Genomic DNA, 26418 nt, shown 5'->3' on the forward strand with positions numbered 1-26418 from the left:
AAGCAATCATCTGACCCATAGGTGGCAACCATCTCAAGCCAGAGGACGAGAGGACTCTAGCCGCCACGCATATAAAGGATTTATAGTGAAAAACTTATTTTTTACGGGTTAATTTTTTTCATTATTTCATTACAACAGCAATGGCTGCCCTTCAAAGAGCCGATCAGCGTCAATCACCGACAGCACCGGCAAGCAGCTGCTTAGAATCGGGGGAGAAAGCGAGCAAAGTCTATTCAGTTCTGGTAGGAGCTTATGGCACTTGGGAGCGAAACGTCGGACGTTGTGCCGAGCAATACGAGGCACAACCCCCGAAAACACATCGGAGAGCTGCACAGCGCGGCCACTGAAACGCACGCAGAAGTGCACAGGACACGGTGTGCGTGGTCTCGCCGCGGCGTTTCATAAATGGAGCTGGACAGCCATCGGCGAGCGAAATCCAATCTCGGCGCAAAGCGCATTTCCTCAAATGTATTGTAAGTAAACGTGCACGGCCAAGAGCCACTAATTTCTCAGGCTGACAAAGAGCACACTGATGGACTTAAATTTGCATTAATATTTGAGGGCTTTTATTTCGGTCACTTAATTGAACACTGCTCCGACTCTCCCCATTAATTTAAATTAACATTGTCTTGGTTGCGTTTTTTTGCGAGCACTGAGAGCACTTCATGCACACAGCGCATGTTGTCTATAGCGAGGTGGAAATGCGAGAATTAGTCAATCTGACAGAGGCAACAAGGAATACATTTCCTGTTCTCTGTGAATTTCCTTTGTGTGCGTTTGCAGTGCGGTGGTTTATGTTTGTGGGGAGTGGCAAGTGGCTAATGCATTGCACTGCGCTACAAACCAGAGGACGAGTGATATCTTAACCGGCCCTGCATCCCCCCTTTGCACTTTTAAATCTTGACTGAAAACGCATTTCATTACAACCACTCTCTGTGTGTTAGTTTGTCGTCCTCCCCCCCCCCCCCACGCACCTCCGATTAGCACGGTTGGCTACGTACGGTGTGAAAGAACCTCAACACAAATACAAATATCCCCCTATAGCCTTAACAGACTGTTGGGGCAAGTGCTGTTAGCGAGCACCTATGAAGGCCGGCACGGCACACAATTGGGTTGGTGGCCAACACCACGCCCGGCCGCCTTTCTCTCTCCAGCGACGATGTTAACACACCGCACCAGGTACTTATTTGAGGCTGAGTCGACCTAGGGGAGGCCCAGAACCAGTTCAGATAATCGTCACCGGTGTTGGCCGTGTTCGGGAATCGAACCCGCGTCGCCAGGTTCGTAGCGCAGCGTAGCGCTAACCGCTGCACCACCGCTCCCCACAAACGACCTCCGTGACCGCTATGGGGAGGTCGACCTCCTGAGCAGTGATCAGTGTCGGAGGCCTGACGCAGTTGTTCACGCACTGCGCTCACGAATCCAGCAACTTGAGTTCGATCACGAGCCACGGACAACGCCAGTGTCGAGTGACATTTGAACAGGTCCTGGGCCTTCCCCAGGGTCAACTCAACCTCAAAATGAGTAGCTGGTACGGTTTGCAAAGTGGCAGCAATGGGGAGAGTAAGACAGTCAGGCAATGTGCTTACCACAGTCCCCTTGTGTGACATTCCTGCCCTAATAGGTTCCTGCTAATCGCACTTGCTCCAACAGCCTATTCAGACGATAACAGGGGATGTTCGTCTTTGGTTGCAGTCGACATGAGACTGTGACATGACCCCACTGAGCTCAGTTCTATTTTGGCCACGCACTACATTGGCATATGGCTTCTGAACCCGGCCTTCCGTTTGAGTGCAGCAGCCTTAAATTCGCACGTGTGCACCCTGTAAACATCGCACCTGGGGAGACAAAGGTGGTCAGGCTTGGTGTTGATGTTGGCCACATTTCTGCCTTCCACTAAAAAAAAGACTGCCCTGGCTCCATACAAGTCCGACGGGGAGACATTTGCCCGCCGTATTTGCGAAACAATCACCGCCGTTTTTCTTCAGCTCATCGGAAGGCTACTAGTTCCTGGAATTCAACCGAGACTTGAATCGCGTTTCGTTTTTGTTGTTGTTTTGTGCCTGCCTGTCCCCAAAACGGACAGGGTGCAGGTGGAATTTTACGTCGACGAGCAAATGGTGAAGGAGCGACTCAAGCTTTTCTTCATCAAAAACCAAAGATCAAGTGAGCACGTCCGGGCGAAGCACCTCGCGCGCGAACGCCACGGCATCGGCACCGACAAATGATCTCTCAAAGACGCACTCAACACAGCAGCACTCCTCGTATCCGCAACCCTATTATCCGTGACTCCCTATTATCCGAGGGAGTTGTAGGGGTCCCCAAACATTCCCATTTCCGAGGCCCTATTATTCCTATTATCTGCCTCTTTTTTTTCTCATGGAGTAAATTCTCGGATAATCCCCACAGCTAATAAGATTTGTGATCCATAATAGAAGCCAGAATTGGCTGTCGCCTGATGAAGTTAGTTGTAATTCCTGGCAAAACTTCGTACTCAGACTGTAAATGTTGTGGCTTGGCTCTCCAACACATCGGTGTGCTGTACTAGTATAGTACATTATACACTACACTATACACTACACTATACACTACTCACTAGTGCTGTACTAGTGACGAATTGGCCACGTTCTGTTTACGTGACAACCCTTACTAGTTGGCTGTGTCGGGTGGCGGCGGGTTTCAATGACACATTTATATATTTACGCGATCTAACCCAAACAAACCCTCTATTATGGATGATATTGGTCGCGAAAGCCTACGTGTTAAAAAGGATTCGTGATGTTCCCACACATCATCATGGATCAGAGGTGTCCCGTATTACCTTTCACTGGCATTATTTCACCAATCACTAATTATGTAGCAGCTAAAGTACCTGGCCCCGCCATAGGAATGTGGAATGTACACCACTCACCCAGGGCTGCATGTAAGAGGAGAGCGCCACCGTATGTCCGATGCAATGTATAGCCACTGTCTTTTTTTACACGAAGAATGTTTATAGAAAAGGTCAGTTCTTTGAAAGGGTTAATATTTTTTGTTTGTGGCAAAGCGTAAGTGGACAAAACTGCATTTCCAGATTGATGGACAGCACTGCCTTTGTGGTCTATTAAAATGTTCCGACAATGAATGACTTCATTTCACGGCTGACATAATCATCTACACAATTGAATTCCAATTTGGGAACCAAAAATGGGAAAAGCGTATTTGTACATTACAGCGCCGATGCATTTAAGACCAAAATGAGTGAGAGGAGCAAAAATATGAAGGCTTTTTTGAAATTAAATTTTCAAAATCGCGATGTATTTTTTCAAAGCAACAAAACAATGAACGAGCTACGATTGCATGTAATGCGTGTGTCCAATGTGTCCATGAAGGGATAATTGATTATTAAAAGTTAACATTAGACGGGGGGTTTGAGCTAGGGTAGTGAAACCACACACGCGCACACACACACACACTTGGTCATGTAAGCATATAAAAATAATTGAACGAATCTCAACCACTCTAAACTTGCACGTGTTTTCCCGTGGCATTGGCAAGGTCCTGGTTGTGTTTGTTTCAAATGCGTCAGGGTCGAATTTCTTTGCCCAATTTAAAATTTTACCCGCAAGTCCTTCAATTGGGACCACAGGTTACGTAGCAGTCATCATCCCCTACTTGTAGACCCATGTAAACATAAAATAGTTCAGTATCATTGAACATTCTGTGAAGCCCGTTTATGAGTTGTACTCGCAGCGTGGGTTAATTAGTCGGTTTATTTTTATTTAACCTGGTGTAAACTCTGTCCATCCCCGATCACACCTCCGATTAGCACGGTTGACTATGCATGGCACGAAAGAAGTTCAACATACATACATACAACTCAAGGAACCAGGAGAGTGTGTTTTTTTGCAAGGGAGCTGGCTCACCGAAATGACTAAAAGGAATAAAACTATCTGCAGCGAGGGGAGAGAAAAAAAATAAAACTAAATCAATGCAGAACGGCAATAGTGTAAATGAGAAATATTCATCAAGATCAGTGAAGGGGCCCATTGTAGTGACTTTAGAAGTAGTTGTACAAACAAGCTCATTGTTTGGAGCCGTTCTCTGACTCAGGGTGGTGCACTGCTCAAGTGTGGGAGTTCCAAAGGGCAATTTCGACTGAATAGATAGATATAGATAGATCGTTTATTGTCATTGTCACCAGTACAACGAAATTTAAAATGCTCACCAGTCAGGGCCTCATTCATAAATTTAAATTAAATAAAACAAGAAAATACAAATAAAATTTAATGAAAGATAATCAATTTATACTATATATAAAAACAGCCCAAGTATACCCACATACCCACATAAGGTTACATTTTGTCATTGCACATCTCTATTTCACAGTCAATTGTAAACGCTATTACTTAATAATTAATTAGCATTATTGAGTGTGGTGATCGCTGTAGGATAAAAGCTCTGTTTGAATCTGTTTGTCCTTGTTTTGACTGATCTGAATCGTCTGCCTGATGGCAACAGCTCAAACAGTGAGTGTCCAGGGTGAGAAGAGTCCTTTATAATGTTCTGTGCTTTTTTGATGCAACGTAAACTGTGTAGTTCTTCCAGTGTGGGGAGATGGCAGCCGGCGATCTTTTGGGCTGTGTTGATGACCCTCTGGAGCGCTTTCCTCTGAGCCACTGTGCAGCTGGTGTACCATACACATATGCAGTATGTAAGAATGCTCTCGATGGAGGCTCGGTAGAAGGACACCAGCAGTTTCTGTGTGATGTTATTATTCCTGAGAATTCTCAGGAAGTAAAGTCTCTGCTGGGCCTTTTTCAGAAGCTCAGTGCTGTTGGCGCTCCAGGTCAGGCCCTCCCCAATGTGGACTCCCAGGAAGCAGAAATCTGCCACCCTCTCCACACAGTCCCCGCTGATGATTAGTGGTGGAGTGTCCGTTTTCTTTCTCCTGTAGTCTATTATGAGCTCCTTGGTCTTTGCGGTGTTAAGGAGCAGGTTGTTACCCCTGCAGTATGCTGTCAGCCGCTCCACCTCGTCCCTGTAGGCAGACTCATCCCCCCCAGAGATGAGCCCCACAACTGTGGTGTCATCAGCAAACTTCACAATGGTGTTGCTATGGTGGACGGCGGCACAGTCATGTGTGTAGAGGGAGTAGAGCAGGGGGCTCAGTACACAGCCCTGGGGGGAGCCGGTACTGAGGCTCAGGGCTGTGGATGTATGACGGCCCACTCTAACCCTCTGTCTGCGGCCCGAGAGGAAACTATATATCCACATGCAGGTGGAATGTGGAATCCCCAGGTCGCCCAGTTTTTCCACCAGTTTGTGTGGGAGGATGGTGTTGAACGCGGAACTGTAATCCACGAAGAGCATCCGCACATAGCTCCCCTGCTGTTCCAGGTGTGACAGTGCAGCATGTAGTGCTGTGGCCACGGCGTCCTCCGTGGATCGGTTCGCTTTGTAGGCAAACTGGTGGGGGTCAAGGTTTCGGGGCAAGCTTCCTATGATGTGACTCCGGACCAGTTTTTCAAAGCACTTCATCACCACTGGCGTGAGTGCTACTGGCCGGTATTCGTTGTAGCTGCAAATGTGGGTTTTTTTGGGCAGCGGGACTATGGTGGAGGACTTTAGGCAGGTTGGTACGGTGGACTGTTCCAGAGACAGGTTGAAAATCCTTGTGAAGACTCCAGCCAGCTCGTCAGCACAGTCCCTCAGCACACGTCCCGGGACGCCATCAGGTCCCGCAGCCTTCCTCGGGTTGACGGCCCGCAGCGTGCGCCTCACCTCATGCTCCTCTACTGTGAGGTTTAAGCTGCTGTGGACCGTGAGGTTTGGTGATGCTGTCCCTTGTGGTGTCACCTCAAAGCGGGCAAAGAAGAGGTTCAATTCCTTTGCCAGAGCGTTGTCACCATCAGCAGCTCCGCGGTTGGCCCTGTAGTTGGTGAGGTGCTGGACTCCCTGCCACACCTGCCTGCTGTCGTGACTGTCCAGGCGTTCCTCAATCCTCCTCCTGTAGTCTGCTTTGGCCTTGCGAATGCCTCTCTTCAGGTTAGCTCGGGCTGTACTGTAGAGAGCTTTGTCTCCGGAGTTGAAGGCGATATTCCTCTCCTTCAGCAGTTGCTGGACCTCCCGGGTCATCCAGGGCTTCTGGTTGGGGTAAACCCGAACGCGTTTGTCCACAGTGACAGTGTCTATGCAGTTTTTAATGTAGCACAATACACTATATGTGAACACCTCCAGGTCCTGATATTCGAAGACCCCCCAGTCGGTCCTATCAAAGCAGTCCTGCAGCTGCTGGGTGGCACCCTCAGGCCAGATGGCGACAGTTTTTGTGATGGTAGGAGCCGTTTTCTTGATGGGGGCGTATGCAGGGATCAAAAGCAGGGACAAATGGTCAGACTGGCCCACGTGCGGTAGTGGTCTAGCCCTGTAGCCTAGTTTGATGTTGGTGTAGACCTTGTCCAGAATCTTAGTTCCCCTAGTAGCACACTTAACATGCTGGTGGAATTTAGGGAGTGCTGCTTTTAAGTCTGCATGGTTGAAATCCCCTGCTATAATCAGCACAGCGTCAGGATACTTGCTCTGCTGAATGCTAATGCTGCCATGTAAAAGTCCAATAGCTGAGTTAGCATTAGCATCCGGTGGGATGTAAACAGCAGTTATCATGACCACAGTAAACTCTCTTGGGAGGTAAATCGGCCTGCATTTAACAGTCACATACTCCAGATCTGGGGAGCAGTGGCTGTCTACAGTCACAGTGTTAGTACACCAGCTCTTATTCACGTACACACAGAGCCCCCCTCCTCTGCTCTTACCAGAATCTACTGTTCTGTCCTGGCGCTGTGCTGTGTAGCCTGCAAGCTCAATAGCAGAGTCCGGGATGGATGAATGAAGCCAGGTTTCTGTGAAAAGCAGAATGCAGCTGTCCTTCACTACGTTGCTCGCTGTAGTCTGTAGCCTCAATTCATCCATTTTGTTCGCGATGGATCTGGCGTTCGTGAGAAATAGGCTGGGTAGCGGTGGTTTGAGTGGCTGCCTCCGTAGCCTGGCTAGCGCACCGGCCCTGCAGCCTCGCCTCCGTCTTCTCTCTCTACGCCGCCTTCGCCTCCTCCCCGCCGGGATGATAATCCACGGAGAGCCGGGCCTCCTCGCTAACTCCACTGGAATCTTGTGAAGACGGTGAAACTCGCTTGTAACACTCCGATCGTAACATAGTCCGATCTTAAGGAGATCGTGCCGGCTAAAGATGTTACTCGCCCGACAAAATGAACACAAAACAAGACATAACGCGAACATAAACAACCATACAAGGCACCGACCGGGTAGATACTGAGCTGCTGCAACTGTGTGCGCCGCCATCATTGGGGTCATGACGATTAAAAAACAATTGCAATAAAAATGTGTAAAAAATAAAATAAACTCAGCAAGATATAACAATATTCCGCAGTGCGATGACACTAAGTGGAATTACACTGGTCAACAAAAAAAATTCTGGCCTGGACTTTTGCAGCTGTTTTAGACTAATTTCAGGGTGCTGATTCCAAATCTGATCTCAGATTTGCTCTATCACATCTCATTTTTATGCTATCGGCATACCCCATTTTCATTGATTTTACCAGAAATTTACTTTGTCACTTATGATTGCAAGTTGTTGCGAGTCAGTGACTGCTTTAGTGTTAAAATATGGTGCTATATTTTTAGGATAGTGTGTTTATAATATAATTTTATGTAGATACCCACATTTATTTAATATTTTTCTTCTGCAGTTTTTATTGAAGATGCAATATTTTATATCTCAAAAACCTAATGTGATAGGCAAAAACTGATGCCAGATTTGGAATCAGCACCCCAAAATTGCCTTAAAACAGTTGGAATACCTTATGCCAAAAAAAAGTGTGTTGACCAGTGTTATCTGCCTCCGCTTCACAGGTTTGAGAATTCGCCTCTTCACGCTTGCCCTCAAGTTCATCTCCTGCATCCTGTACATGGTGCGCGTGGGGCTGGACAATCCGCACCAGGACAGAGATGAGCACCAGGAAAGCGACTGGTAAGGAAGGCGTTGTCGTTCAGTGGGTGACAGCGCTACCGGTTGCATTGGAACTCGCAGCAGCAGCAGCAGCAAGTCTCCCGGTTGGCTCCGGGCACAGCACAGGGGGCGATATTATTTCTTTGCCCGCTCCCATTCACTCGTCTCGCCTCCACTCTGCCCGCGGTCTGGGCTCGGATCCTCCGCCATTGGGGAGGTGGGGGGGGTTGGCGATGTGGGGCCGAGCGTTTGTTGCCGCTTGTCGCAGAGGTTTGCAGTTCAAGCCCGCCCGGTTACCCCCCACCCCCACCACCTCCGGTTATTACTGCGCGGGTGTTAAACCACGAATACGCACCATCTGCTGTGCAGTGGACACGAACGATCCAGTGACGTTCGAAAAAGGAGCGGCGGCGATGTCGTCGCGGCGGGTGCATGGCGTGAGTGTCCACGTCTTTCATCGTATTTGTTTATCTTGGGGGTGGGAGGGGTCAGCAAACCCGGTTCTCTTCCAAATATCCCGGCGTGGCCATCTAAAAAACCCTGGTTCCAGACCACAGGTTAAACGGTTATTCTGCAAATACTTTCAATTATCCAGGGTGAAGTGGGTGAACAGACCCGACTGTCGTTGCATCTTGCCGACCCGTGCCCTACTGAGCATCTGTTAAAAAAAACATCTTCTTAGCTCGTCAGATCCCTCCTGTAGTCTAAATAAAAAATTCCGATTGCCACCTCCTGCTGCCAAATCAACAAGCTTGGGCACAAATGTCAATGGCAGGACTTTTTGCAACTGCATTGTTTTTTTGAGTTGCTCGTCCTGCGGGGGATCTCTCCAAATGTGACGACAAGCAAGCGAGCCCTTCCACATTACGCATCCCTCGGACGCAATTGGCCCAATTGCAGCAGCACCGCCACCACGCGATGCTTTGGAGATAACATCGCCACCCTCCAGTACATGCAATGCACCAGTGATAACATCTCACCACCCTCCCAAGCGCGTTGCTCATCCATCGGCAGGGGTCCTATGAAGCCTCATGGGAAGTGATCAATGCCGCAACCACACAAGGCCGGTAAATCCTTGTGAACTGCGTGAACAGAATCATCAACTTAACGTCGTTGTATATTCTTGGTTCTTTCGGTAAAGTCACTTAGAAGGGAAATAATAATTATTATTTTGTTGTGTTTCATTTTTTTTTATTTCCCTTCTACGTGACTTTACCGAAAGAACCAAGAAGATGAAACCCTGCAGTCACGAAAGCTTTAAATCGAAATTTAACGTCGTCGTAGTTAAAGATGCGCGCGGTGTGCACAGGCACAACGCTATTGCCAGATGCATGGCAGAGAAACGTGGAACGCAGACGGCACAGCAAGTGCTTTAAGCACCCGCGCTGTCCGGCACATTCTCAACTCTTTCTGTTGCTTTGCTGTATTTTATAGCCTCGACACAATGGGCCCCTGAGTGTCGCAATACCCGCCAGCCACTGCAATAATTCAATAAGTGTTCACCGCATCTGTCCCCTGCCGCAAATTGAACAATGGGATTATTTGAGCGGCAGCAAATGGAACGCGACTGTCCCGCTTCCTGCTGAGACCATATCATCGACACCCACACTCCTTGAAGCTGTGGTTCAACACTGACAGTTCACGTTGGGCAAGCTCACCGCCGTCACATCACACTAACTCGTGACAATTGCTCTTAATATGTCCCCCCCCACCACAAAATCATCGTCTTTTTTGGGCTGAGTCTTGCAAAACAAAACATGTATATGGTACCCTTTTGTAATAATATACACCACTGGCCATCAATGCAACCCAAGGATCAGCGATTGCAAAAAATATATAATTAAAATATTCGATTTAACACATGGGGTTTTACGTAAATATCTAAATGTGTCGTTAAACCCGCCACCACCCGACACAGCCAATCAGTATGGTTTATCACGAAAACAGAACATGCCAATTCGTTACAGCTACAGCACACCTGTTTGTTGGATAGCAAAGCCACAACATTTACAATCTGAGTAGGACGTTTCGCCAGTAACTAGCTTCATCAGGCGATAGCAGCCAGATTTGTGGAGAAAATATTCGACTGTGCGCCTTGGGGTGGAGTTCTTAATGCAGCGAGGTATACAAACTCAAGGCCATTTTTCCTCATTGCATTATATCATCATTATTTTCGTCGTGGTTATCTGTGATGTTTTCACAACAATCTTCTCCCCATTCTCATCACTGCTGTTGCTGTCCAGGGTTCAGGTCACTTACCAGGGTTTTCATTATCATGATTACAAACTATTTAAACATTTATTTTTATTTTATCAGGTAAGGCCCACTGAGCTATGAAACTCTTTTTTTCAGGAGCGACTTGGCCACAAATGATAGCTCAACGAAGTGGCTTTTCGTGTGGAAATGTACAGCAGCCAAATACTCTAAACTCACGTTTTAAAAAATGCAGAGGGAAAAAACCAGAGGACCTGGAGAAAAATGAAAGAGAGACATGCAAATTCCAAATATACAGACGTCAGGTTTGGGATTGAACCCACAACCTCCTGTATACTCGGCGAGTTAGTTAACATCTCTCCAGTTTAAAGGGTTGTTCAGGCTTGTCCTTCACGCTGATAAATGTTGCCAGTGCAACACGGTGATATTATGATGGTTCAATATATTGTACGATATAAGGTACACGACTGTCGTATTGTTCGTTTGGCTACACATAATTACATCGTGGTTGATCTTTGCTCATTTTGCTTTTGTTTAAACATTTTATTTCGGACAAGAAATGTGTGAACTAACATACAGGATAATTGCAAGTTGTAAATATGTAGCCACTATCTATTAAACGAGTGCTTTGCAAAACACTTTTTAGTTGTCAGAATAGCAATTATAATGTCAGAATTTTCATTTTCAGTTACTTGTTTGGTTGTATGACTGGCAGCATGTGCATTATAATCGCTATATAGTGCAATTATTATCATCATCATTCCTTTTGTCAGGTTTATGTTGATTTAACTGCAGTTCAAAAACGTTCAAGTCATGCAGAAAACCAATGCAATGGGCACTAATATTGCAAAAATGCAATTTTCCGAAATTAGATTTTTGAATCTTACCTAATCGTAAAACATTATATAACAGCAGCCGCGCCAGGCAGTCAGTTTGAATTGCTGGCACAAGTAGAAAAGTGGCTCTATTGGCTTTGGTGAGGAGCTATTCATGCATCCTCTTATTGTGCGCTGTGTTCCAAAACACATCGCTCCTCTTCTTAAACTCCGCATGGCCACGTTGATGTTTAATCTTTTTTCCCCCACTCTTTGGTTCTTCCCTTTCGTTCGTTGTCAGCCTGCACGGCCTGAAAGGAAACAACACATCACGACAACCGGAAAACATTGATTGGTGAGCACATTTATCCGTCTTTTTTAAATTACAAGGACGATTCCTTTTTTCGGTTTTGTGCGCCATCACTTGTGCGAATGTCTAAAAATAACAATTATTCTGAAATAAAATTGGGTTTCGTGCCACGTATTTCGTTGCTGGGAGGAGCAGCGGCACAGTTGTTAGCGCACCGCCGTACCAACTTTGCAGCATTCTAAGTTTAATACCTGACCAGGGTGAGTATGAGTGGCACGTGATACCTGAACTGGTCCAGGGCCTCCGCTGCTGTGGGGCTACGTTTTGGGCAGGCAGCAGAGGATGGTGCGGGAGAATCTATCTTTGTACATTGTGCGGAACTTTAATGCTCCCGCATCGATGCAACCCACCTTCACCTACACACAGTCACCTTCACCTACACACAGCCACCCACCTTCACCCACACACAGCCACCCACCTTCACCTACACACAGCAACCTTCACCCACACACAGCCACCTTCACCTACACACAGCCACCCACCTTCACCTACACACAGCCACCCACCTTCACCTACACACAGCCACCTTCACCTACACACAGCCACCCACCTTCACCTACACACAGCCACCCACCTTCACCTACACACGGCCACCCACCTTCACCTACACACAGCCACCCACCTTCACCTACACACAGCCACCCACCTTCACCTACACACAGCCACCCACCTTCACCTACACACAGCCACCCACTTTCACCTACACACAGCCACCCACCTTCACCTACACACAGCCACCCACCTTCACCTACACACAGCCACCCACCTTCACCTACACACAGCCACCCACCTACACCTACACACAGCCACCCACCTTCACCTACACACAGTCACCCACCTTCACCTACACACAGCCACCCACCTACACCTACACACAGCCACCCACCTTCACCTACACACAGCCACCCACCTTCACCTACACAGCCACCCACCTTCACCTACACACAGCCACCCACCTACACCTACACACAGCCACCCACCTTCACCTACACACAGCCACCCACCTTCACCCACACACAGCCACCCACCTTCACCTACACACAGCAACCTTCACCCACACACAGCCACCTTCACCTACACACAGCCACCTTCACCTACACACAGCCACCCACCTTCACCTACACACAGCCACCCACCTTCACCTACACACAGCCACCCACCTTCACCTACACACAGCCACCCACCTACACCTACACACAGTCACCCACCTTCACCTACACACAGCCACCCACCTTCACCCACACACAGCCACCCACCTTCACCTACACACAGCAACCTTCACCCACACACAGCCACCTTCACCTACACACAGCCACCCACCTTCACCCACACACAGCCACCCACCTTCACCCACACAGCCACCTTCACCTACACACAGCCACCTTCACCTACACACAGCCACCCACCTTCACCTACACACAGCCACCCACCTTCACCTACACACAGTCACCCACCTTCACCTACACACAGCCACCCACCTTCACCTACACACAGCCACCCACCTTCACCTACACACAGTCACCCACCTTCACCTACACACAGCCACCCACCTTCACCTACACACAGCCAACCACCTTCACCTACACACAGCCACCCACCTTCACCCACACACAGCCACCTTCACCTACACACAGCCACCTTCACCTACACACAGCCACCCACCTTCACCCACACACAGCCACCCACCTTCACCTACACACAGCCAACACCTTCACCTACACACAGCCACCCACCTACATCTACACACAGCAAGCGACGCGATGAGGCTTGGTCAAATAACTCTCATGACCAGGACAGCATTGGGAGGTCTTTATCCAGCAGTGGAGTGACAAAGCACCGTGTAATGTTAAGTATTTCGTTAAGTTACTATCTCAGGCGCCCGTGCCAATGTATGTATGTACGTTGAATGTATGTTGAATGTCTTTTGCACCGTGCGTAAATGGAGGTGCGCCTCCAAATGATGATAATGTGCTCGTTTTTTGTTTTCTGGAAAAAATTATCTTGTAAACAAATCAAGGAAAACCATTAGCATGAATGGATTCTGCAATGCTTTCCAATGGGTGTTTTGTTTTCGGAAGTATTTAGCTTGCAGTACAAAAGCCATTGGGTAAATTGCCAGGGTAAAACATATTTTCAAATTTGCAAATCGCTCCCATGCGGGCAACCATGTTTGATTAAAAAAAATATTGTATGATGAGTCTATTATAGCAACATAACTACTGTACAGTATGTATTAAAGTTCCACTCACATTGGACCATCACTGCTAATGCATGAACGCTTTCAATCTTCGTGGGGTAATATTAAAATGTAATTCACGTTGTGCTCCTGTGTTACGATGTGTTGCTGTATAGGACATCCATTATATGGGTCAACAGAAGTACTCCGCTATGGGCCTGTCAGGTAAGGCACCTCCAAATTCTCATTAGCATTGTTACAGTATCACATTTTAAACGCTTGTTATTGTTCATGTTTGTTTTCATTAAATATGTTTTGTCAGTTTTTGTTCGAGGTTTGCTGATCAACATTGGCAATTGTATGTATGTATGTTGAACTTCTTCCTGACTGGACGTAGCCAATCCTCTCGTGTACCGTTCCGGCCTTCATAAGTGCTTGCTGACAACACTTGCCCCATATGTCTGTTAAGGCTATATGGGGTGTCTTTGTCTCTGTCCACTTTCTAACTACGATTCTGTATTTTTTTTCACTAGGTGTTCCTGGCGATCATCAGCTTCACGGAGACTTTGCTTCTAATGTACCTCAATTACAAGGTGTGCGCTTAGCAGTGTGTCACGCTGACAATCCTAATACTCCCCGGATCGGAGTGACGTTAAGCAAACATGTAACTCGAAGTATAATATATTTATTATTCACGAACCAAAAAAGTATGTTAATTTTCAGTGGCCTTTAACAAGTTAGAAGGTTCATTGCAAAGCAGGAAGGCTGCAGGGTCAGGTCATGCTTAGCTGAATGCAACATTTTACACGAACCAGATGAAGGCAAATAAAGGTGCAGCCCTGCATTTTCTTGCTCACGGCACCGCTGTAAAATGACCCCCACGAGAGAGGAAGATGAATAGTGCCCCTCTCGTGGGTATCTTCAGGGCTGTCGTAGTAAAGGCCGTGAGAAAGGATTTGCAGGGCTGCCTGTATGTTGAACTTCTTTCGCACGACAGTACGTAGGCAACCGTGCGAATCGGAAGTGTACGGGGGCCTAAGGATAACAAACTAAACACAAAAATCATTGCTAAAGAAATGAGTGTTCAATCGAGATTATTTAAAAGTGCATGGCTCCAGTGGCTTCCTAATATGCGAAGGAAGAGCGTTCCAGACGGCCGCAGGAGCGCATTTGAAAGCGCGCAAAGCAGGAGAACCCAACAAAAGGGCACAAGATCGTGAATAAAAACACACACAAGATAGTGAATGATAAACACACACACACCAGCTGAATCCTTTTCATCATGCCACTATCTTTGACCATTAATTTGTGGCCCTATTGTTAATAATCACAAAAATGTATGATACCATTTTAAATCTCTCAGAAAAATTGTGCACGTGCCAATATACAAACTGTCATCTGCAAAATCCATTTTGATTTGTTTTAGATTTGGCACTGAGATCAAGCTAGCTTGGTAGAGGGCAGGGTTCCCTATAAGTCTGGCACAACATTGTTATCTTTTGAATCTACAGTCACGGGATTGCGGCTTACGTGCCTAAAACTCATACGTTGTAGGGTTCATTCAAATCCCAGCTCACGGGAGGAGAGTGTTTATATATATATAGTCGTCTTATCCATGGGATTGCTGTTGCTAAGAGGCAGCGGAGAAGCTCGTGTCGAATCAGCTCGGTAAGTTTACGCCACCAGAAATAAATATATAACAGAGGTCACGGTGTCGAACTGCTGAGATCCTGCATTCAGATGCGGATCTCATCCTCATGCGATTACACCGAGTTCTCAAGTATAGCGAGTCGATTGTCAGCCCCAGTCACCAATGATTGTAAAAACACAATGAATAGTTGTTTCGCGCTTGCTTCGGAATATTCCAGCTATGAGATTTAAGAAGAATAAAAATAAACATTAGTTTTCTGCCGTTGCAAATGTACACACGTACACAAATGCTCCCGCTGCGTTGTGTACGTGTACAGCATGTTGCAAACGCACTGCTGGATGAAGGTCGCTCCACACCGTGTTGGTCATGGAGGCGGTGTGACCATATTCTTGGGTTTTTTCGGTAAAGTCACGTAGGTAAAAAATTAAAATTAATAAACGTAAAATAAAAATAAAAATAACGACGTTTCGGAGGCAACACGAGCTTCCGTCTTCGAAACGTCGTGATTTTATTTTTATTTTACTTTTAATAATTGAAATTTAAAATTTTTACCTACGTGACTTTACCGAAAAAAACCCCAAGAATATGAATCCTTGCAGTCACGAAAGCTTCAAATCTAGGTGTGACCATACTTTTACTGTGTAAATACAAAAGAAAAAAAAATATTCTCTGGCTGCTGGCTGACCCACAGGGAATATTGCTCTGTGACATTATCGAACGGATAATTTATTTCGTAACATGATTCTGAGAGCACAACTAGAAAAAAAATTGGCAAAACAAATACCAAAAAAAATATCGAGACAAAAAAAAACATCTCTCCAATATGACCAAATGGATTCTGAGAGCATTGTACTATACATGCGATGTGGCGGTCACATGACATGCATGCAAGGGATGATGGGAGTCGTGTCTTCCTGCTGTTTGTGAGTAACAGACCTTTGCCTATTGTTAAATCTATTAGTGTCCAACTGGTACGCATTCTCCTCTGGTATTGATGGGTTTTCTCATCATTTACTGAAAGTCTTGGTTTGGAATTGTGTTTTTCTTCCCGTGACGCCGATAGCTCAATAGGGTAAAAAAAAGAGGAAATAAAACACGGAAATAATCACAAGCCAAAGCTCAGACGTCATGGCCCTATTGACGATCGGTCCGGGCAAGGTTATCTGACCTCCACACTCTCCCCGCGCCCTTGTGCGGCACAGCCATCGGACACGCATTTACATCAGCAATTACTGCGGCCAAACATTGCCCTCAGAGCTTATTACCTTCGCTGCGGCCCGCAATTATGAAGCCCATTAAGGAGCCATGCGTGACGGTGTATCCACTGATTGGCGTGCGGTGCAAAGAGGACAAGTGGACTGTCACGGTGGCGAGATGTTAACTACCTCGCCTGGCACACAGGAGGTCGTGGGTTCCATCCCGACCCTGACGCTTGTCTATTGGGAGTTTGCATGTTCTCCCCGTGGATTTTTCTCTGGGCCCTCCGGTTTTTCCCTCCACATAATCACACATTTAGAGTATTTAGCTCCGATACATTTCCACATAATCTTTGGCCAGGTCACTTCTGAAAAAGAGCTGTATAACTCAGTGGGCCTCACCTGGTAAAATAAAAATATTAGTAAATATCCACATAGCTTATAATCACACTGCGCCCAAACGCTCTGAAGCAGATATGATATTATTTGCCTATTTAAGGTCCCTTCATTAGTCGTGTTCGTGGCAACGCTAATGGTCTGGATGCAACATCTGTCTAATTATCATGAACGCCAAATGACACTGGGCATATCCCAGCTTTCAAAGTCACTTTTAAACATTATTTTTAAAAGCTATGCAATGGTGGCGGCATTGAGCAGAGTCGTTGACACTGTCATTAGAACGTTATGTCACACATCTGTGAGTTCAAATCTCGGTCGGAAATTTACTTTATTCCATCATCCCTCCAAGGTTGGTAAAATGGGTACTTACCCTGTGGGAAATAAACTGCAATCATTCCCCATGGAGTGCCTAGGCCTCTACCATGGAAATGTTGAAATTCCAGCAACAGAATAGCAATGAGTGTCAAATCATTGCCTTCTTGAGCAGGAAGACACTTTGAATTGGCCTGGATAAAGTGTCGAGAATGAGAATAAATTGCAATGTAGAACCAGTTTAGATCTTACGTTTTCATGACTGCAATGTTCCATATTCTTTAGTTCTTTCGGTAAAGTCATGTAGGTATAAAATTAAATTAAAATACATTTTTTATTTAGTTTTTATTAAAGTCACGTCAGTATAAAATAAAATGAAAAAAATAATATTTTATTTTATCCCTACGTGATTTTACCGAAAGAACTAAATAGCAATGTAGAGCCACTCATTAATGGAGTTGGCCAAACATCCAAACACAGGACCACTGAGCTTTGGCAATTGCTGGCGCCGATGTTGGCTGCCTTCCCACTTGTCTGTAGTTCCCTGTGCCACTGAATCATTCTCTCTCTTTGATAGTGAATTAAACTATTCCACATAAAAAAAAATCATTTACTAAATTTGAGACTTGCATAACCAGCTGATGTGTTTGGAAATGACTATACATCAAACCTTTTTCTGTGTACTAAATTACATAAATTTCCATTGTTGGCACCTATACTTAATGATATACCCCATACTTTAGAGGTTATTAAATAATACATTCCAGCCTTTTCACGGTCAATGAGTTGAAATGTATAGCGATTAATGTGTCATTGTTATTACATTTCGTTATTTGTTTGTGTCAACCCCCTGGGTGTATATATAGAAAGTGTATATGAATGTGTTTTCTTGTTTACGAATAGGAATACAATTTAAGTGAATGTAATTGACATTTCAGCTCATGCCAGTTAAATTGACGGTTGTATGCGTGATTTAAAATGACAGCTCGGGTTAGCGAGGAAAACAACGAGATAATCTTTCATTTTGTCTTAGTTTCAAGAAATCAATGAATGGCTTTTCTGTGTGACCTCTGACATTCTGACCGAAAAATTGTGAACTTGACCAGGGAAACATCTGGGAGCAAATCCTTCACATCTCATTTATCCTGGAGCTCACGACCTCCGTCCCATTCATCATCACGGTACGTGCGGCAAGACCACGGACACGAACATGCTATGCAAGACTTAAAGCTTTCGTGACTGCAGGAATTCACACTCTTTGGGTCTTTCGGTAATGCCACGTAGATATAAAAATTATTTTAAAAATAAAAATTTCACGACGTTTCGATCGCAAAACAAACAATCGTCATCAGGTGAAACAATACAGCAGGAGAACTGCTGAGGCAGGAAAAATATATAATATATAAAATATAGTTATATATAATACAGCAGTTCTCCTGTATTTTTTCACCTGATGACGATTGCTTGTGTTGTGATCAAACATCGTGATATATTTATTATTTTTTATTATTTTTCTATCTACGTGGCTTTACCGAAAGACCCAAAGAGTATACTATGCAATGCTTCATTCCTCAATCGATTTTTTCCGAGATGCCAAGGCTGGCTTGGAGTATGGTTTATCAGAGCAGGGCACTACTACTAATTACCACAGAGTACTGCAAACTACTGCAAAGTCCCGCATATGTATTGGGGTGTCATAGCCCCCCCCCCAAACCCTACAGCCAATCAGAATACGTGGCAGCCAATCAGAATACGCGGGAGCCAATCAAAATATGCTACAGCCAATCAGAGCGCTCTGCAGGCAATGCGTTGCACAAAATCAACGCGCTGCAGCCAATCAGAATGCAGTACTGGCAATCAGAAGTCGCTACAGCCAATCGGACGCGCTGCAGATAAATGCGCTGCAGCCAATCAGAATGTGCTGCAGCCAATATTAAAACGCGCTGCAGCCAATCAGAACGCGCGTTTCATCGTGGCACGGGGAACATGAGGGTGCATGGGGAGGGGTCAACGCAGGAGCCTGGTTCCATGGGTGCAGCACGGCTTGGGAAATACGGGGTGGGGTACGGGGACCACGGGAGTGAAGGGGGGCTATGGAAGAGTGCACGAGAGGGTGGGCATCTGGGGGGTAGGTGGATTGGGGGCCTTTGAGGTACTTTGCTGCAAATGTGCGGTATTTATGGTAAATGGGCCAGTAAATATGCGATCGTATGTGGCGCTTTGTCGTCGTTCGAGATAAACTAGCGGTAGTTCGTGGTGCTTTGTGTACATTTGTGGTAGTTTGTCGAAATTATCAGGACTCCCACTAGGGTACAAGGTAGACCTATCCATACAAATCCTGCATTATTTGACCCCACATGTTCCTTCTTCTTTTGTATGGCCGATGTAGATGCAGAGCAACAACTACAATTTCACATTCAGGTGGTCAAAGGAGATAACTGCATAAGGAGCAGCGGAGTGAATCCGCTGTGAAGTCTCCATTGTAATGTCTCCTTCCACTGTTTGCTTTACTCAATATGAACAGCTTTAGATTTTTTTTTACGAGGACAAAAAAGGCAAGATGGATGTGACGTGACAAAATAATTCCTGGAAAAGTGCCCCAGACTTTGTTCAGGGTTGTTATTCAGCACTGGATGTACCCATCCATGATGCGGCTATCATCGGCCACTTTATATATTTAAAACAAATCTGGCAGGGTGGTGATGTAACGGAGCAATTACTCTGACAAAATGTTGCAGTTGCAAAGCTCAAATTGGGTTAAACTCAGCCCATCATTCACCGCATCCTGGCGAGATGAGAGTTATAAAATGCTTTAAAAGTGTCCGATAAAATGCATGTTTAACAAAGTGAAGTGGAAATTGCCAATTTTGGAATGCAGTTGGTTTAGCCTGATGTGTCTCAGCTGTGGCTGCCCACCTACAGTGGCAATTTGGCCTTCATCAGCTCATAACTCTTGGGTGCCCGTGTTGTGTATCGGTTACTGGCTATAGTTCACAATAGCAGCGGTTCACATGTTTCTTTATTGGATGCAATTGTGAGCGCAACAGCCATATCAGACATTAGTAATCAGGCATAATCAGTGGTTCACTGCAGCTCAAAGACTCAGTTCCTACAAGGTGGGTGGTGAAGTTAGGAGATGTCCATGTGCTCCGCATTTGAAGGCCCGAAGACCAAAAATGCTCCTGACATCTTTAAGGTTGTTTCACATGGGAGAACAGCCCCTTTTTTGTCGATTCACCGCTGGATGAGGGCCTCACCACATTGTGCAGGTTGACACGTGTCTATCTCCTTCGTGGTCGCGTGACTTTTTCTCCGGGTTCTCAGTTTTTTTCTCCCTCCACATTTCAAATCAAAATCAACATCTGTAAAGAGTGTGTGGCTGCTGCTATACATTTCTAATGTTCTTGGAGGGAGACGTAGTCTTCGTAGAGGCAACACGTTTTATTTCACCAAACAGTTTACACTAATCCCTAACACAAAGGGGTAATGGCCCCTTTCACCCACAACTTGGGGAGGTACAGCCTCCGGGCTATCGTACCTACGATGCTCCCTACTTCAGCCCTCCGGCTGGCTAGACCTAGGGGAGGCTGACCCACCGCTGGCCCGGTGGGTCCCTGGTCACTGGCCCATCCGGACCTGGCCCTCACAATGGCATCAGGCCGAGGGAACCTCAGGGTCCTAACCCTTCGACCCCTGGCACCGCACTGAGCCCCGACCCTTAGAAGGACGTCGGCGGCTTGGGGTGCAGGGTCTTCTTCTTCTTCAGGCGGCTTCTGGCTTCGGCTTGAGACGGACTGCCTCGCGCTCTCAGGGACCCGCCTTATATACTCTTTCTCCCTGAGGGGCGGGGTTCTGGGGGGTCGTAGCTCCTGCCAGACCCCTCCCCTCAGAGGGGTTCCAACCGCCGTTGGCCCGACCGGTCCGGACAGGTTCTACCCCTCCCCCTGGTTGTGGCGCGTGTGTGTCAATCAAGACCACCACACTTTTGCACGCGAGAAGCCACTTTGGTTGAGCTATTATTTGTGATGGTGGCAAGGTCGCTTCTGTAAAAGAGCTGGATAGCTCAGTGGGCCTTACCTGGTAAAACAAAGTGCAGTTCTTCACCAATGCTGGTTAGTGCTGGTTGAATACGGGGAGCAGTGGCATTGCAACACAGTACAATGCAACGGTTGATTTTGGCACATAGCCCTCTGCTGACCACCTAGCCCAGGTTATGCGATGACAGGCAACAATCTCAGCGCTTCATTATGTCCGCCGAGCGTTTTAACCTCACGCTTTTTCTTTATCTTTGCAGATTTTTTGGGCAAACCTTCGGAACATTTTCATCCCAGTTTTTCTCAACTGCTGGCTGGCGAAGATTGCCCTTCAGAACCTAATAGTGAGTGTTCGTTCGTGATGCACTCGCGCATCAGCGCACGACGAAATAAATTGCCACGACGTTGTTTCCACGATGAGAAATTATGTTCAATTTCACGGAGATTATCCCCGTCTCTGTTTTTCGTAAGTTTTTGGAGTAAAAGCCCAATACAACATAGATGATCACACCTTAGATTTGGATATACCACGGGTCAAGTTTATGGAGACTCACACCGAGACGGAGACTCACACAGAGACACACACACGGAGACACACAGAGACAGAGACACACAGACACCCACGTATAAGAATACAATCTCACAGAGAGACAGAGATACACACAGACATACACAGACACAGCGACACACAGAGACATGGAGACACACGCATACAGTTCCAATTATAATGCGGGTAAACCATATTCATGTCCCTTGCTGCCTGCGTGATATCATGTTTTCACTCTAATTACGTCTAGCATTTTTATAGTATTTTTTTGTACTTCCAGAGACATAAACAATTATGATAATTGTTTTTTTACCCTTCTATCTGGCAAAAAAAAAAACAATTAGATTTTTTACTGGCAAATGAGGTTCCAATGACATAAATTAACCTCAGTTTCCTCAACATAAGCCAGCCATAGTCTTCCTTATGGCATGCTACAACTCAGTAATACATGTCCATTCAGTTATTAAAAACGGAGTAGATAACCACCATGTCGTCAACTACTCCCCGAGACCGCTTGCACTTAACCATTTCAATGGGGAATAGCCACAGATGTAGAAATCTAATTATGCACATTTGTTATTTCAAAATTATGTATACGAATATTTAGGTACGCGATAAAATATTTAAGAAATATCAAATGAGCAAAATGTAATCACTATTTCACGAGATTGTGCAACTCGGACAGTACACGATTACTGTCGACCTCATACTGTACAATATATAGTACCATGGCAGAAACACTCGTCCAAAAAAACACAAAGATCCCCCGTGAAGCCTTTGACAGACTGTAGGGGCAAGTGCTGTTAGCGAGCACCTATGAAGGCCAGCACGTTATACGAGGCAGTGTATGGCCAGCACCACGCCCGACCGCCTTTGTCTCCCCAGTGGCGATGTTTACACACCACACCAGGTTCTCATTTGAGGTTGAGTCGACCGAGGGGATGCCAAGGACCGGTTGACAACATTTTCACGAGTGTTGGCCGTGAGCGGGAATCGAACTCGTGTTGCCGGGTTCATAGCGGAGCGCGCTAACCGCTGCACCACCACTGCCCACCCGAGTGCATGCACGCACTCACGCGTGGCTGCTCTCTGCGCAGCATATCCATAATCATTGTTTGTTTCTGCAGTTTCTAAGCAACGTTCTCCCTCCTTGAGTTGCTGTGTGCTTCTTCACATGCCACTGATTGCTGTGTTCGTCAAGCACGGCATTGCATTCTTCCAAGCGAAAAATGTATTATTTAATAGCTCAGCACTTACCAGCCTCATCTCAGTGTGATGACATACCTGCGTGTATCCCCCGTGCAGAAAGTTATTTAACGTCTAAGCATAGATGTACGCAAGCAGTTAGACTATACCACGATCAGAATATTTTGACTGCAGGAGGAATCCGATGAGCTATAAAAGCAAATTTTCACCGATGCCCAAAAGGGGCACGGGATCAGAACGTTCTGCTATTTCCCCTGTAATAATCCTCACTTTTAAGTGGTGCTTAAACGCACTGGCAACTTCAAGCACCTTGCGTCATCGCATCTAATTTCAAACATTTTAAGGGTACCCCCAGTGGTAGCTGTTTTCATGGGGTACAAGGCGACTAGGCACCGGCATGCAACTGGGCATTAGTCTGTCAGCACCTCCAATTTGCACGGTTGGCTACGTACGGTGCGAAAGATGTTCAACATTCATACACACGCGATTGATTTGTGTAATCCAAATTGCGGGTCGTTATTTAGAATTTGAACCACGAGGCTGGCACACAACGGCCTACTCATTTCGAATGATGTCACAGGATCTTTAACATCCACGGTGAACGACACTCATTCTATGGTTAATGCACCCACGGCAATAATCGGGTCCAGGCCTGCCGGAATCAAACCGTAATGCTCTGTTAATTCCAAAGTGTATTGTATTGTGATTAATGCTCAATAGATGGACTCAGCAATAAAAAGAAATAACAATTGCCACTACCACTGCATGCTCCCCAACCCTCATTAACACCGCCTACGAGATTTAATGCGATCGTTCTCCACGGCCAAATTTACCCGAGTTATCTTTTGCACCGCCGCGTTCTCCCGCACAATTTGCACTCCGCAATAACCTTCCATCCAAGGGGTGCAACGTGCAATTCCCAAAGCGGCAAAATGCCATCGATTTATCTTTTGTTTTGCTCGTGACCAAGAGCAAGCCGGGTGCGTTTACGTAATCGAACATTTCAACCACTGCGATCGGTGCCCGCCCTCCCATAGCTCTCCGTCGCGCGTGTGTTGGGTTTGTGCCGCGTGTCGTTCGCCACGAGGTCCGGCGTTTCTTTCTCCACGTGCTCGGGACTTTTTTCCTTCACTGGTCTGAGCAGCTCACTTGGGCGCTGTGGTGGCGAGAAGTTAACTACCTCGTCATATGGGTTCGATCGCGACCCTCACTCCTGTATTTTTGGAGTTTGCATGTTCTCCCTCCCCGTGGTCGCGTGGATTTTTATCCGTATCCTCCAATTTTCCCTCCGCATTTAGAAACGTGCGTTTAGAGTATTTGGCTGCTACGAATTTCCACATGATGAGCCACTTATTTGGGCAATCATTTGTTACTTTTAGTTTTTTCGGTAAAGTCACGAAATAAAAATTAATAAAAATAAAATAATAATATTTTTATTCATTTTAATTTCATTTTTTACCTACGTGACTTTACCGAAAAAACTAAGAGTATGAATCCTTGCAGTCACAAAAGCTTCAAATCTAGAATCAATCATTTGTTGCCAGGTCGCTTCTGAAAAATAGCTCTATAGCTCAATGGGCCTTACCTGGTAAAAAAAAAAAATAGTTTTTAGTTCAGTCACTTTCTCACTCGATTATATAGTGTTGCCAGATGTGTGCCAGCCGATATGGTGTTCTGCTGCGTTCGGGAGAAGAATACAATTTTAAAGTACTCATAGAAAGTTCTGTACAACCTGAAAACACGTTTGCAAGCTATACAGGATGACCGCCTAGATCTACACAGTCACACCGTGTCCTCTCATCCCCTCTGTCTCGTCTTCCTCCTCCTTCTCCTCCCTCCTTCTTGTCCCCACAGAATGACCTGCACAGAGCCATCCAGAGGACGCAGTCAGCAATGTTTAACCAGGTGCTCATCCTGATCTGCACACTGTTCTGCCTCATGTTCACATTGTGAGTCACTCATGACGCACAGGAGGAGGTGGTGGTGGTGGTGGTGGGAAGCGCGCGTTGCGTTTTAGTGGGGACACGGACGCAGCTCTGAATTGACCAAAATTCAGCCAGGCGCTGCCTATGCCTCGACGTTTCTGTTGAGGCTGATTTGTTCTTCAGCTTGCTGAACTCTATGAATTCTAGCCACTTGCACTCTGTGCTAATCCATCAGTGCAATGACTGCCACCTTTTGGAAGAGGCTTGACGGTTGTTGTCACACGGAGAGACTTATCTCTGCCGCAGGGATGTGGAGTTTCCACGCCTGGCTCAGAGACGACCAATGGAGATGAGCGTAAACTCATTTCTCCCTCGGTTATGGGGAAACACATTCTATATATATACCATATTCACTGAATTGTATTGCACTTTTTTCCCCATGCACAGTATTTGAAAGCAAAGGTTGGTGGTGCATATTGTGATCTGGTAGGTGTGTGTGCGCGCGATGAGGTTGGGTCTAACTTCACACTATTAATTTTGAAATTTGTCTAAAGCGTTGAGATTGGTCACAGTGAAGACACAACGTTTTGCATTTCTATATAAACAATGTTTATATGTGCGGTATATTAGGTATGTCATGAATCACTCTTAAGGGATTCAATACAATTTCCTGAGAGAGCATCAGGATTTGGTTCAGCAATCGATATTTTAAAAATATTTTTTTCGTGTAATTTCTCCAGTTTTATTCAGTCCATAAGCCTAATGTAGTAGATTTATTTTAATCTAATTAGCATAAACTTGTTTTTATCCATTCGCACATTAATGATTCGTTGAGTGTTTTGTGAGCCTAAGTTTCCATTTGAGCAGAAACGATCAATATGTCCATAAACGTCTTACTATTTTTACGCACAGACAAAGCCCCCCCCCCCCCATATAGCCTTAACAGGCTGTTGGGGCAAGTGCTGTTAGCGAGCACCTATGAAGGGCGGCATGGCACGCGAGGTGGGTGGGTAGCCCCTAAACGTAAGTAACAATCTGTGCTCGCAAATTACATTCGTTGTACAGATTGAAAACTCATTCTAGATTAAAAACGAATTGCTTTTCAACTGCTTATTGTGCTTAGTTTGTTGTCCTTCCCCACCCCCCAGCACCTCCGATTAGCACGTTTGGCTCCGTACAGCGCAAAAGAAGTTCAACGTACACACACACACAAAGACAAATCGCCAAGATGGCGAGCGGCATTTTCTTTGACCGCAATATGAATTGCTGCGGTATGCATAGACTCAATGCGGTATCGCACCCAAGGTGTGAGTGAGCAGCTTGCCTCGGCGATACTGGCTTTCTTTGTCTCGCTCACACGCTTATTCAGCCGTGGTTACCACTGGGAGAGATTACGTAATGTAGTTTTGCCAATGGGATGGCTATGCCTGCGATCGATTTTGGAAGACAAACTCACAGACATCTTAAGACACAATACAAGCCTTTCTTGGCTGAATAGAGCTCAGTAAATTGTCCATTTACCTAAGAAGCAATTAAAGTATCATCATTATTTTGTGGGACATTGGTAT

The 26418-nt window shown here is 46.0% G+C and overlaps 1 protein-coding gene across 4 annotated transcripts in view; it reads left to right on the forward strand.

The window, feature by feature from the left end:
* The window catches only part of KCNT1 (potassium sodium-activated channel subfamily T member 1), a 255503-nt gene that overhangs the window by 156114 nt on the left and 72971 nt on the right, over window positions 1-26418 (forward strand). For all 4 annotated transcript variants that reach the window (XM_061571563.1, XM_061571564.1, XM_061571566.1 and 1 more), the window contains 8 exons: window positions 2087-2166; window positions 7909-8026; window positions 11336-11389; window positions 13757-13805; window positions 14114-14173; window positions 18245-18319; window positions 21433-21516; window positions 24780-24874. In XM_061571563.1, coding sequence (XP_061427547.1) covers window positions 2087-2166; window positions 7909-8026; window positions 11336-11389; window positions 13757-13805; window positions 14114-14173; window positions 18245-18319; window positions 21433-21516; window positions 24780-24874 — 615 coding nt within the window. The remainder of the gene's footprint in view (window positions 1-2086; window positions 2167-7908; window positions 8027-11335; window positions 11390-13756; window positions 13806-14113; window positions 14174-18244; window positions 18320-21432; window positions 21517-24779; window positions 24875-26418) is intronic.

This window comes from Lethenteron reissneri, chromosome 48 (assembly GCF_015708825.2).
Source record: "Lethenteron reissneri isolate LAM-NWPU_2019-01 chromosome 48, ASM1570882v1, whole genome shotgun sequence".
NCBI lineage: Eukaryota > Metazoa > Chordata > Hyperoartia > Petromyzontiformes > Petromyzontidae > Lethenteron > Lethenteron reissneri.